The 12149-nt window shown below is 49.9% G+C and overlaps 1 protein-coding gene across 1 annotated transcript in view; it reads left to right on the forward strand.

Annotated features, from left to right (window-relative positions):
* Nucleotides 1-12149, forward strand: part of MAP3K15 (mitogen-activated protein kinase kinase kinase 15) — a 72017-nt gene that overhangs the window by 53416 nt on the left and 6452 nt on the right. Inside the window, exons 17-22 of the mRNA XM_064152054.1 lie at nt 2095-2225; nt 2501-2606; nt 5361-5518; nt 7229-7412; nt 8587-8764; nt 9574-9748. Of these exons, the coding sequence (XP_064008124.1) occupies nt 2095-2225; nt 2501-2606; nt 5361-5518; nt 7229-7412; nt 8587-8764; nt 9574-9748 (932 nt within the window). The remainder of the gene's footprint in view (nt 1-2094; nt 2226-2500; nt 2607-5360; nt 5519-7228; nt 7413-8586; nt 8765-9573; nt 9749-12149) is intronic.

Raw genomic sequence — 12149 nt, forward strand, 5'->3', positions numbered from 1 at the left:
AGCTTCACCTCACATTGACTACAGCTTAATGCTACATCGACTACAGCTTCATGTTACATTGCACATTAACAGCTTCACCTTACATTGACTACAGCTTAATGCTATGTTGACTACAGCTTCATGTTACATTGAACATTAACAGCTTCACCTCGCATTGACTACAGCTTAATGCTACATTGACTACAGCTTCATGTTACATTGAACATTAACAGCTTCACCTTACATTGACTACAGCTTAATGCTACATTGACTACAGCTTCATGTTACATTGAACATTAACAGCTTCACCTTACATTGACTACAGCTTAATGCTACTTTGACTACAGCTTCATGTTACATTGAACATTAACAGCTTCACCTTACATTGACTACAGCTTAATGCTACATCGACTACAGCTTCATGTTACATTGAACATTAACAGCTTCACCTTACATTGACTACAGCTTAATGCTACATTGACTACAGCTTCATGTTACATTGAACATTAACAGCTTCACCTCACATTGACTACAGCTTAATGCTACATTGACTACAGCTTCATGTTACATTGAACATTAACAGCTTCACCTTACATTGACTACAGCTTCATGTTACATTGCACATTAACAGCTTCACCTCACATTGACTACAGCTCAATGCTACGTTGACTACAGCTTCATGTTACATTGCACATTAACAGCTTCACCTTACATTGACTACAGCTTAATGCTACGTTGACTACAGCTTCACCTTACATTGACTACAGGTTAACCTCACATTAGCTACTACAGTTTAATGTTATATTAACTATTACAGCTTAACATTACCTTGACTACTACAGGTTAACATTACCTTGACTATTACAGGTTAATGTTACATTAAGTATTACAGGTTAATGTTACCTTGACTACTACAGGTTAATGTTACATTAACAACCACAGGTTAATGTTATGTTAACTACTACAGGTTAACGTTACCTTGACTACTACAGGTTAATGTTACCTTGACTACTACAGGTTAACGTTACATTAATGACTACAGGTTAATGTTACATTGACTACTATAGGTTAACATTACTTTGACTACTGCAGGTTAATGTTACAGTAACTACTACCTGTTAACGTTACATTAACTACAGGTTAATATTACATTAATTACTACAGGTTAGCATTACATTGACTGCTACAGGTGAATGTTACATTAATGACTACAGGTTAACGTTACTTTGACTTGACTACTGTAGGTTGTTACAGTAACTGCTACATGTTAACGTTACATTGACTACTACAGGTTAATGTTACAGTAACTACTACATGTTAGCATTACATTGACTACTGTAGGTTAACATTACATTGACTACTACAGGTTAATGTTACTACAGGTTAACATCACAGTATCTACTACAGGTTAACGTTACATTAACGACTACAGGTTAATGTTACATTGACTACTACAAGTTAATGTTACATTAATGACTACAGGTTAACATATTACATTGACTGCAGGTCAATATTACATTAGCTACAGGATATCATGTTGACTACAGGTTAGTGTTACTACAGGTCAGTAAAACACTGACTGCAGGGTAACATTACATTACTACAGGTTATCATTATGTTGACTACAGGTTAATGTTACTACAGGTCAGTGTTACACTGACTGCAGGTTAACATTACATTAACTACTACAGGTTAAGGTTACATTAATGGCAGATTAAGATTACATTAACTACAGGGTAACATTAAACATTACATTAACTGCAGGTCAAGTTGCACTGACTACTACAGGTCAAGGTTACATTAACCAGAGGCTAACGTTACATTACCTACAGCTGTCAGGCTTGACAGGGCTTTGGGCAGCCTGATCCAGTGGAGGATGTCCCTGCCGACTGCAGGAGGGGTTGGACTGGGTGACCCTCAGAGGTCCCTTCCAACCCAGACCATTCTATGACTCTGTGATTTGCTTTGGGGGATCTAGGAAGGGTTTGCCTTAATTCTAGGCACTGCATTGCTCTTACACGAGGAGAGTGAGCAAAGGCTTCAGCCAAATGCCAAAGTTTCAGGTGGGTTTGGGGATTTTGCTGTCTTGAGCCATTTTCTTCTTAACTCTCGTAGGCAGCCTCTCAGCTCTCTTAAGATCTAAGTGGGGCCCAATGAAAGAACCTACAATTAAATTTTACACCAAGCAGATTCTGGAAGGCCTTAAATATCTCCATGAGAACCAGATTGTACACAGAGACATAAAGGTAAGTTCTCCTGTGGTGTGTCTTCATGGGGTTTGCTTTTTATGGGCTTACTGCAGTTGGTTTTACTCTAACCTGAAGCAGAACTCAGAGTAGGATTTTATGGAAGCTTAAAACAAAAGGAAAGAGTGAAACAACCTCCTCTCCCTGGTGCTCCAGGAAAGTTGCTTTGTAGAAAGGGATATTAGAAAGATAGCTCCAGACATGAAGGATTATTGAGATTGGGATTTGGAATCTGTGCTCCTCTATCTCCTCCCTCCCTTCTCTCTCAACCACAGGGAGATAACGTACTGGTGAACACCTACAGTGGGGTGGTAAAGATATCTGATTTTGGGACTTCCAAGAGGCTTGCAGGAATCAATCCATGCACAGAAACTTTTACAGGTAAGACTGATTTAGCAGAGTTCACAGAATCACACAACTGTCAGAGCCAGAAGGGACCTCAAGGATCAGCCAGTTCCAACCCCCCTGCCATGGCCAGGGACACCTCACACTAGATCAGGTTGCCCAGAGCCTCATCCAGCCTGGCCTTAAAGACTTCCAGGGATGAGGCTTCCACCACCACTCTGGGCAACCTATTTGAGTGTCTCAGCATCCTTGTGCTGAAGAACTTCTTCCTAATATCTGATCTTACTCTCCCTTCCTCTAGTTTGGATCCATTCCCCCCAGTCCTATCATTACCTGATAGGTTAAGTCCCTCTCCAGCTTTCTTGTAGCCCCCTTCAGATACTGGAAGGCCACAATAAGGACTCCTTGGAGCCTTCCTCTCTACAGGCTGCAGAGCCCAAACTCTCTCAGCCTGTCCTCATAGCAGAGCAGCTTCAGCTCTCTGATCATCCTCATGGCTGCAGCCAGGTGGGGTTGGGCTCTGCTGTCAGGCAGCCAGCAACAGAACAAGAGGACACAGTCTTAAGTTGTGCCAGGGTAGGTCTAGACTGGATGTTAGGAGGAAGTTGTTGTCAGAGAGAGTGATTGGCACTGGAATGGGCTGCCCAGGGAGGTGGTGGAGTGGCCGTGGCTGGAGGTGTTGGAGCAGAGCCTGGCTGGGGCAGTGAGTGCCATGGTCTGGTTGGTTGGGCAGGGCTGGGTGCTGGGTTGGGCTGGGTGAGCTTGGAGCTCTCTTCCAATCTATTTGGTTCTGTGATTCTATGGCCCTTCTCTGGACACATTCCAGATCTATAAAGGATATGATGATGGTTTGGGAGCCAAGTGGCTCTTTGGATATGTGATAGAAACACATATTAGAGCTCTGTTTTCAGGGAAGAGTGAGTGGGAGTGTGATCACCACAAACACAGGCTTGTTACCTGTCTTCCTCTTTTTTTAATGCCATTTCCTTCCATTTAACTCCCCTTCTCCCTTTTGTTTTGTTTACCCAAAGGACTTGTTAAGTGTGCTGGGGTAATAGTTTTCCATTAGGGAGCAATCGATTTGTTGCCATCACATCTGGAAACACTTGAATACAGCAGCTCTTAATAACCTTGATAGTGGCTGGCACTCAAGTAAATGGAGCACAGCCACAGCCATCAGCCTGGGTGGAAGGCAGGAGCCAGCAGCCTCTGTTGCAGTGACAATCACAGAGCTTCCCACTGTCTGCCTAGCTGTGAGTCTGTGGTTCCCCCAGCTTCCTTACCAAGGAAGCCATGAAAATGAAGCAGCAGCATCCTCATGGAAAGAGTGAACCTGGACATGGGCATGCTCTGCTGGATCTCAAGCCCTGGCTGGATGGCTGGACCCAAAGAGTGGTCTGTGATGGAAATTAAATCCAGTTAGTGGCCAGTCAGCAGTGCTGTTCCCCAGGGCTCAGTGCTGGGGACACTTCAGTTTAGCATCTTTATCAGTGGTCTTGACCAGGAGAGTGAGAGCGCCCTCAGGATGCTGGCAGGGGACACCACTTAGGTGGGGTGTTGATCTGCTGGAGGGTAGGAAGGCTCTGCAGAGGGCAGGCTGGATCTACAGCTACCTGAAAGGAGGCTGTAGCCAGGTGGGGTTGGTCTCTTCTCCAAGGCAGCAAGGGACAGAACAAGAGGACACAGCATCAAATTGTGAGGCTCACAGAGAGAGTGATTGGCACTGGAATGGGCTACTCAGGGAGGTGGTGGAGTGGCTGTGGCTGGAGGTGTTGCAGCCAAGCCTGGCTGGGGCACTGAGTGCCATGGTCTGGTTGGTTGGGCAGGGCTGGGTGCTAGGTAGGGCTGGGGGAGCTTGGAGCTCTCTTCCAGCCTGCCTGATTCTATGATCAGCATCTTATCAGCTGCAGCACTGCAAACATATTTTTTCCCTGTGCTTGATACAAATTTCTTCCCTGCATTTGAAACAAGTTTCTTCCCTGCAAAGCTCTGCAAAGGTTTTAGTTACAGCTCCCTCAGCCTGGCCTCACAGGGAGATGTTCCACTGCCTTCAGTGTCTTTGTGGCTCTGCACTGGACTCAGTCAGCCAAACACTTCCCTCAGCTCCTTCTTGAACCACGGGGCCCAGAACTGGACACAACATTCCAGATGTGGCCTCAGCAGGGCAGAGTAGAGGGGCAGGAGAACCTCTCTTGACCTGCCAACCAACTCCAGATGTCCTTAGACTTCTTGGCCACAAGGGCACATCTGGCTCATGGACATCGTTCTGTCCTCCAGCACCCCTAGATCCCTTTCCCCTGTCCAGCAGGTCATTCCCCAACCCATCCAGCTCCATGAGGTTGTTTCTTCCCAGTTTCCAGACTCTACCCTTGGCCTCGTTGCATTTCATTCCATTTCTCCCCACCCAGTTCTCAGCCTGCCCAGTTCATGCTGAGTGGCAGCACAGCCTGGGGGGGGCTGTCAGCCTCTGCTCCCAGTTTGATGTCATCAGCAAACCTGCTGGCAGTGCCCTCTGTGGCCTCATCCAGGTCCTTGATGAACACATTGACTAGTCCTGATCCCAGTACTGACCCCTGAGTCCCAAACCTTATATCAGATGGGGAGAGAAACAAGATAGTCTTACAGTAAAGCTCTTAAAATGTCACTTTCTGGCTGGTTTTCAGTGCCTCGAGGGGAGTTCAAATATTTTGGCTGGACATTTGGCAGCTTTGGGGTCTCTGAGTGGTGTGCTAATTGTCTCTAATAAGCAGCAAGGCTCTAACACTTGACTGATGTTTTTGTTCTGGCTAGGAACCCTGCAGTACATGGCTCCAGAAATCATTGATAAGGGCCCACGAGGCTATGGTGCCCCAGCAGATATCTGGTCATTAGGCTGCACCATTATTGAAATGGCAACAAGCAAACCTCCATTTCATGAACTAGGGGAGCCTCAAGCAGCAATGTTTAAAGTAAGGACAAACTTTTTTTGCTGGAGTTTGGGGATTTTCAGGTGCTAACTTACTGGGTTTAATACTAATTTGTTGGTAACTTTGTGTTCTGTGGATTGCTTTGCCACTTTGCTCTGCTCTGGTGAGACCTCAGCTGGAGTGCTGCATCCAGCTCTGGAGCTCTCAACACAGGAGGGGAGGGACATGGACCTGACAGAGTAGGTCCAGAGGAGGGACACAAAGACAATCAGGGGGTTGGAACTACAAGGACAGGCTGAGGGAGCTGGGGGTGTGCAGCTTGCAGAACAGAAGGCTCCAGGCAGAGCTCAGAGCAGCCTGCCAGGAGCTGCAGGGGCTGCAAGCAGGCTGCAGAGGGACTGCTGGCAAAGGCCTGCAGGGACAGGAGGAGGGCAATGGTTTGAGCTGAGAGCAGAGCAGCCTGAGCTTGGCTGTGAGGAACAAGTTGTGCAGCAGGAGGCTGCTGCCACACTGCAACAGGTTGCTCAGGGAGGGAGCTGAAATCTTCAAGATGAGGCTGGAGAACATTCTGAGCAGCTTGATGTAGTGGAAGATGTCCCTGCTGACTGCTGGGGGGTTGGACTGGATGACCTTTGGAGCTGTCCTCCAACCCAAGCCATTCTATGATTCCATTTCTTGATGTATTAAATGCCTTTATTAAGCACATGAGTTTAATTGCAGGGGTCAGCAAGCTGCTCAGCTTAAGAGGCTTGCATGCAGGAAATGCTGAGCCTTGCCTGTGCTTGGAGCTGCTGTTTGAGGGCCCTGATGCTTTGTTAGCACTTGCAAACCTGCACTGTCACTCCAGTGGCAGCCTGAGTGCTCGGCAGATTGCTGCTTTGGAGCTGAAGCACTCTGGTGAGCTGCCTGCTGGTGCCACAGGCTGTTAATGCAGCTGGAGAATGAGATTAGTTAAGAGCAGCTGGGACTTGTTTAGCTGCTGGGCTGCTGCCTCCCTTGTGGCTGTCATCTTGCTGCTTGTCCTCCAGAGCCTGTTTTATGTCAAGATGCTGAGCCTGCAAGCCCTGATCTTGCCACATACGTGCCACACGTGTTGCACAGCTCTCACTTCAAAACCTTTGTGCCAGAAGGCAGGGGAGGAGTTGGAAAACTCAGTGGAGAGTGACCTGGAGAAACACATTTTTCATTGCTTCCAGAAAGAGTTGAGGGCTCTCAATAAACCTTTGTGATTGTCAGTTCAATGGCACTGGCAGGCTAGGGAAGACATCTGCTCTGAGTGCTGGCAGTGGTGACAAGGTCTGGCAAGGTCACTGTGGGCATTCATACAAGGAAATCTGGCAGTGGCAGGAGAAGAACAGGTGCAGGGCCCTGGCAGGCAGTGCTAGAGGAGGAAGGTGTTGCTGGAGGACAGACGTGGTGCTGGGCAGGGCTGGTGGGAAGCATATGCAGTAGCTGCAGGGATTTGTGGCTTGCAGGAGAAGCAGCATTTGAAGGCCTTGGTGTGGATAATGCCCAGATCCTCAGAGAGTCTGAGGGTAGATGTTTGGATACATCCCTGCCTTGGTATTTGTGTGCTACCACTGTGGCTGCAATGAAGTAAAAGAGGATTGGAACCTTGCTGTCACTTCCCTGCCTTGTGTGAGTACCTGGACTACTCCTTTCTGCCAGAGTGGGTGAGATCAGACTCTAAGAAAGCTTTGGCTCCTTGCATTTGTTAGGTAAAAATCATTTGTATTTGTGTTTGGCTTGCAGGTTGGGATGTTTAAGATTCATCCTGAAATCCCAGACTCACTCTCTGCTGAAACAAGAGCTTTCATCTTGCTCTGTTTTGAACCCGACCCTAACAAACGTGTCTCAGCGTCTGATCTGCTCCAGGACTCCTTCCTGAAACAGCTGAACAAGGGCAAGAAGAGCAGGATTGCATTCAAGCCCTCAGGTAAGGAATTGCCAACCGAGTCAGCACCTGGAAGCTGTCCAGAGACGGGCCGAGAGGATGCTCAGAGGGATGCAGCTCCTCTCCCACCAGCACAGGCTGAGAGAGTTGAGGCTGTTCAGGCTGGAGAGGAGAAGGCCCTGAGGAGACCTAATTGTGGCCTTCCGGTCTCTGAAGGGGGCTACAAGAAAGCTGGGGAGGGACTTGTTAGGATGTCAGGTAGTGACAGGACTGGGGGGAATGGATCCAAGCTAGAGGAGGGGACAATTAGATTAGGTGTTAGGAAGAAGTTCTTCAGCACAGGGATGCTGAGACCCTCGAATAGGTTGCCCAGGGAGGTGGTGGAAGCCTCATCCCTGGAAGTCTTTAAGGCCAGGCTGGATGAGGCTCTGGGCAACCTGTTCTAGTGTGAGGTGTCCCTGGCCATGGCAGGGGGTTGGAACTGGCTGATCCTTGAGGTCCCTTCCAAGCCTGACAGTTCTGTGATCGTTAACTGCTACATCAAAGACTGCAACAGAAGCCTCTTATACAAAGGATGTTTCTTGTGCCAGGGAAGGAGCAGGAACTCAGCTGTGCAGAGTGCCTGGGCTTGTAGTTAGACATATTTACATCCAACAACTCCCTCCAAATGTGTGTCTGGATTATCTTGCTGAAACCACCCAGCCCTGCTTTTTCCTCTCCCCAGCATGAAATGCTTCATTCACTAAGGTGGCATCTGGTGAAAGCTTTCCAAAGCAGTGCTGGGTTTGGCTTCCCAGCTGCATGCAGCTCAGAGGTCTGAGCTGTATGGAGTGGGTGTTTGGCAGGTGAACACTTGGCTCTGCCAGGTGTCGTTGGGTCTGCATGGGTTAGTGTTTTCAGATTTGGTGTCTGCCGTGGAAATTTGGCACTCAGGTGCTGAAGAAGCTGTTCTGCTTTACCTTCCTACTGTCTTCCTTGCTGGAACACCTCTCCTGTGAGAGGTAAGAGGGTAACCAACAGCATTTCAGAGCAGCATCTCTTGCTGCTTTGCTCTCAGCAGTTCGCTCCTCACCCTTTTTGCTGCTACATGCACAGATTTGAGTTGTGGTGCTGCTTTCTATCAGCAGGGCTCTCTGTCCCTCAGCTGTTTGGCAGCAGGAAGATGGTGAGAGCTGTTTGAAGCACAATGCCTTTTCCTGCCCACATCTCATCCTAGATTGCAGCCGTCCTGCATCCCTCCTGCTGCCCCTGCACGGAGAGCAGGCCGGCAGCAGCAGCAGCGAGCACGGCTCTGTCTCACCAGACTCTGATGTGCAGCATGAGATGCTTTTTGAGAGGCCAAAGAAGCCTGTTTCAGAGACTCAGACAAAGCACCCCATCTCCCACTTGCTAAGGTAAAGCATTTGCTTTTCGCTTGCCACCTCTGCTCTTGGTGTAATTCCCATTGGATTTTAGTGCATGATGCCACTCCTCGCTACCAGTACAGGCTGGGGGATGAGGTGAGAGGAAGCAGCCCTGCAGAAAAGGACTTGGGGTGCTGATGGACAAGAAGCTGGACATGAGCAGACAGTGGGAGCTTGCAGCACACAGGTTAATGGCAGCCTGGGCTGCATCACAGTGTGGCCAGCAGATGGAGAGAGGTGATTCTGCCACTCTGCCCTGCTCTGCTGAGACTTCACCTGCAGTGCTGCATCCAGCTCTGGGGCACTCCATAGAGGAAGGCTGATGAAGCAGGTGCAGAGGAGGGACATGAAAGTGATCAGGTGGTTGGAGCACCTCTGCTGTGAGGACAGGCTGAGGGAGCTGGGGGTGTGCAGCCTGGAGAAGAGAAGGCTCCAAGGAAACCTAGAGCCTGGCAGGACCTGAAGGAGGCCTGCAAGAAGGCTGCAGAGGGACAGTTTGCAAAGGCCTTCAGGGACAGGATGAGGGCAGTGGCTTCAAACTAGAGCAGAGCACATTTAGATTGGGTTCTAGGAACAAGTTCTGCACCTTGAGGATAGTGGAACACTGGAGCAGGCTGCCCAGAGAGGTTGTGGAGTCTCCTTCGCTGCAGGCTTTCCAACCCCACCTCATTGCATTCCTGTGTGGACTGCCCTAGGGGATGCTGCTCTGGCAGGAGGGTTGGGCTGGATGTTCTCTGGAGGTCCCTTCCAACCTCTAACGTTCTGTGATTGCTCTGCTTGTGGCCTGCTTGCTTACACAGTGTGCCTGACGAGGGCTCAGCCCTGGAGGACAGGAGCTACTCTCCCTCTGTGGAGGACAAGGACTCAGGGCTGTTCCTGCTGCGGAAGGACAGCGAACGCAGAGCCATCCTCTATAAGATCCTGAAGGAAGAGCAGGACAAAGTAGCCTCCAACTTGCAGGACTGCATTGCCCAGGTAATTGCACTCCAGCCTTCCACTTCCTACCTGCCAAGTTCTTCCCAGAGAGAGTGATTGGCACTGGAATGGGCTGCCCAGGGAGGTGGTGCCTGGAGGTGTTGCAGCCAAGCCTGGCTGGGGCACTTAGTGCCATGGTCTGGTTGGTTGGGCAGGGCTGGGTGCTAGGTTGGGCTGGCTGAGCTTGGAGCTCTCTGCCAACCTGCTTGATGCTATGATTCTACCTCAGAAGTGCCATGGCAGGGCAGTTGGTATTATTCCTTTCCTGGAAATTAATGAGTAGAGCTGCTTGGATTGTTCCTTCTGCATAGTCTCAGTCTCTCAGCCCTCTAACTGTGTGGCTGTTCTTTGTCTGACTGGATAGCAGGCATCAGCTCTTCCCTGCTCTTGGGCTCCTCAGGTTTTTTAAGGAGGAGGTCTGGGACAAGTTTTTCCTAGTGAGGGTGGTGAGACACTGGCACAGGTTGAGGGTGGTGAGACACTGGCACAGGTTTCCCAGGGAGGTTGTGGAGCACAGAAGCACCCAACGTGATCTTCGATCACGTTGGGTGCTTCTGTGCTCCACAACCTCCCTGAAGGTGCTCAAGGCCAAGTTGAATGAGGCCTCGAGGGACCTGTTCTAGTGGGAAGTATCCCTGCCTATGGCACAGGGGGGTTGGAACTGGCTGAGCTTCACAGAGCAGGTTGAGCTTGGCTGTGAGGAGCAAGTTCTGCAGCAGGAGGCTGCTGCAACACTGCAACAGGTTGCCCAGGGAGGTGTTTGAGGCCCCATTCCCAGAGATCTTCATGTTCAAGGCTCTGTCAACCTGCTCTAGTGGATGATGCCCCTGCTGACTGCTGGGGGTGTGGACTGGGTGAGCTTTGCAGGTCCCTTCCAACCCAAACCATTCTGTGATGCTGTGATCTCAATAGTGAGATGGGGCACTTAGTGCCATGGTCTGGTTGGTTGGGCAGGGCTGGGTGCTAGGTTGGACAGGATGAGCTTGGAGCTCTCTTCCAATCTCTTGATTCCATGATTCTAAGCTTTGGTGCCTGTAAAGGGGAGCAATAAATGTTGGTTAACCCATGGCCAAGCAATGCCACAGAGAGGGGGCATCCACGGCCTCCCTGGGCAACCTGTGCCAGTGTCTCACCACCCTCACTGCAAAGAATTTCTTCCTAATCTCCAGTCTCAGTCTTCCCTCAAGCCTCAATCCATTCCCTCTCATCCTATCCCTTTGATGGCTTTGACTCTGAGGGCTCTGAGCTGCACATCACAGGAGGAACACTTGAAGCCTGTCACTTGCCTCAGGAAATACAATTTGTGCATAATTAGATCTGAGTTCAGACTCAGGTTATTGAAAGGATGGCATCTAAAAGCCGAGGATTGGCATCTGCAAACGCCTCACCCTGTTTGCATGGAGGAGAGCTGCCCCCTGCAGTACGCTGCAGAGGTGTGGAGCTGTTCCCTGCACCCTCTTCCCTTTGTGGCAGCCACAGCAGTAACAGACTCAAGTTGATTTCCTGAGAAACAGGGGGAAATAAAAAAGTTAGGTCTAAAAGGTTGTCATTTCTTTGCATCAGGGTGAAATAGACTTGGGCAAAGCTTTAAACCCTGGGTAGTGACAGGACTCAGGTAGTGACAAGACTAGGGAGCATGGAGCAAAGCTGGAGGTGAGGAGATTGAGCCTGGGTGTGAGGAGTGTCTTGGTTCTAGTTTAAGTTTCAGCAGAAGTGTGGCCAGCAGGGCCAGGGAGGGGATTCTCCCCCTCTGCTCTGCTCTGCTGAGACCCCACCTGGAGTCCTGCATCCAGTTCTGGAGCCCCTGGGACAAGAGGGCTGTGGAGATGCTGGAGAGTGTCCAGAGCAGGGCCAGGAGGATGCTGAGAGGCTGCAGCAGCTCTGCTGTGAGCACAGCCTGAAAGAGTTGGGGCTGTGCAGGCTGGAGCAGAGGAGGCTCCCAGGGGACCTTCTTGTGGCCTTCCAGCATCTGAAGGGGGCTCCAAAAAAGTTGGGGAGGGACTTTTGAGGCTGTGAGGGAGTGTCAGGAGTGGGGGGAATGGAGCAAAGCTGGAGGTGGGGAGAGTGAGGCTGGAGGGGAGGAGGAAGTTGTTGAGCAGGAGAGTGGTGAGAGGCTGGCAGGGGTTGCCCAGGGAGGTGGTTGAGGCCCCATGGCTGGAGGTATCACAGTATCACAGTATCACAGTATCACCAAGGTTGGAAGAGACCTCACAGATCATCAAGTCCAACCCTTTACCACAGTGCCCAAGGCTAGACCATGGCACCAAGTGCCACATCCAACCTTGCCTTGAACTGCCCCAGGGACGGCGACTCCACCACCTCCCCAGGCAGCCCATTCCAGTGCCCAATGACTCTCTCAGGGAAGAACTTTCTCCTCACCTCGAGCCGAAATTTCCCCTGG

This window comes from Pogoniulus pusillus, chromosome 12 (assembly GCF_015220805.1).
Source record: "Pogoniulus pusillus isolate bPogPus1 chromosome 12, bPogPus1.pri, whole genome shotgun sequence".
Classification (NCBI taxonomy): domain Eukaryota; kingdom Metazoa; phylum Chordata; class Aves; order Piciformes; family Lybiidae; genus Pogoniulus; species Pogoniulus pusillus.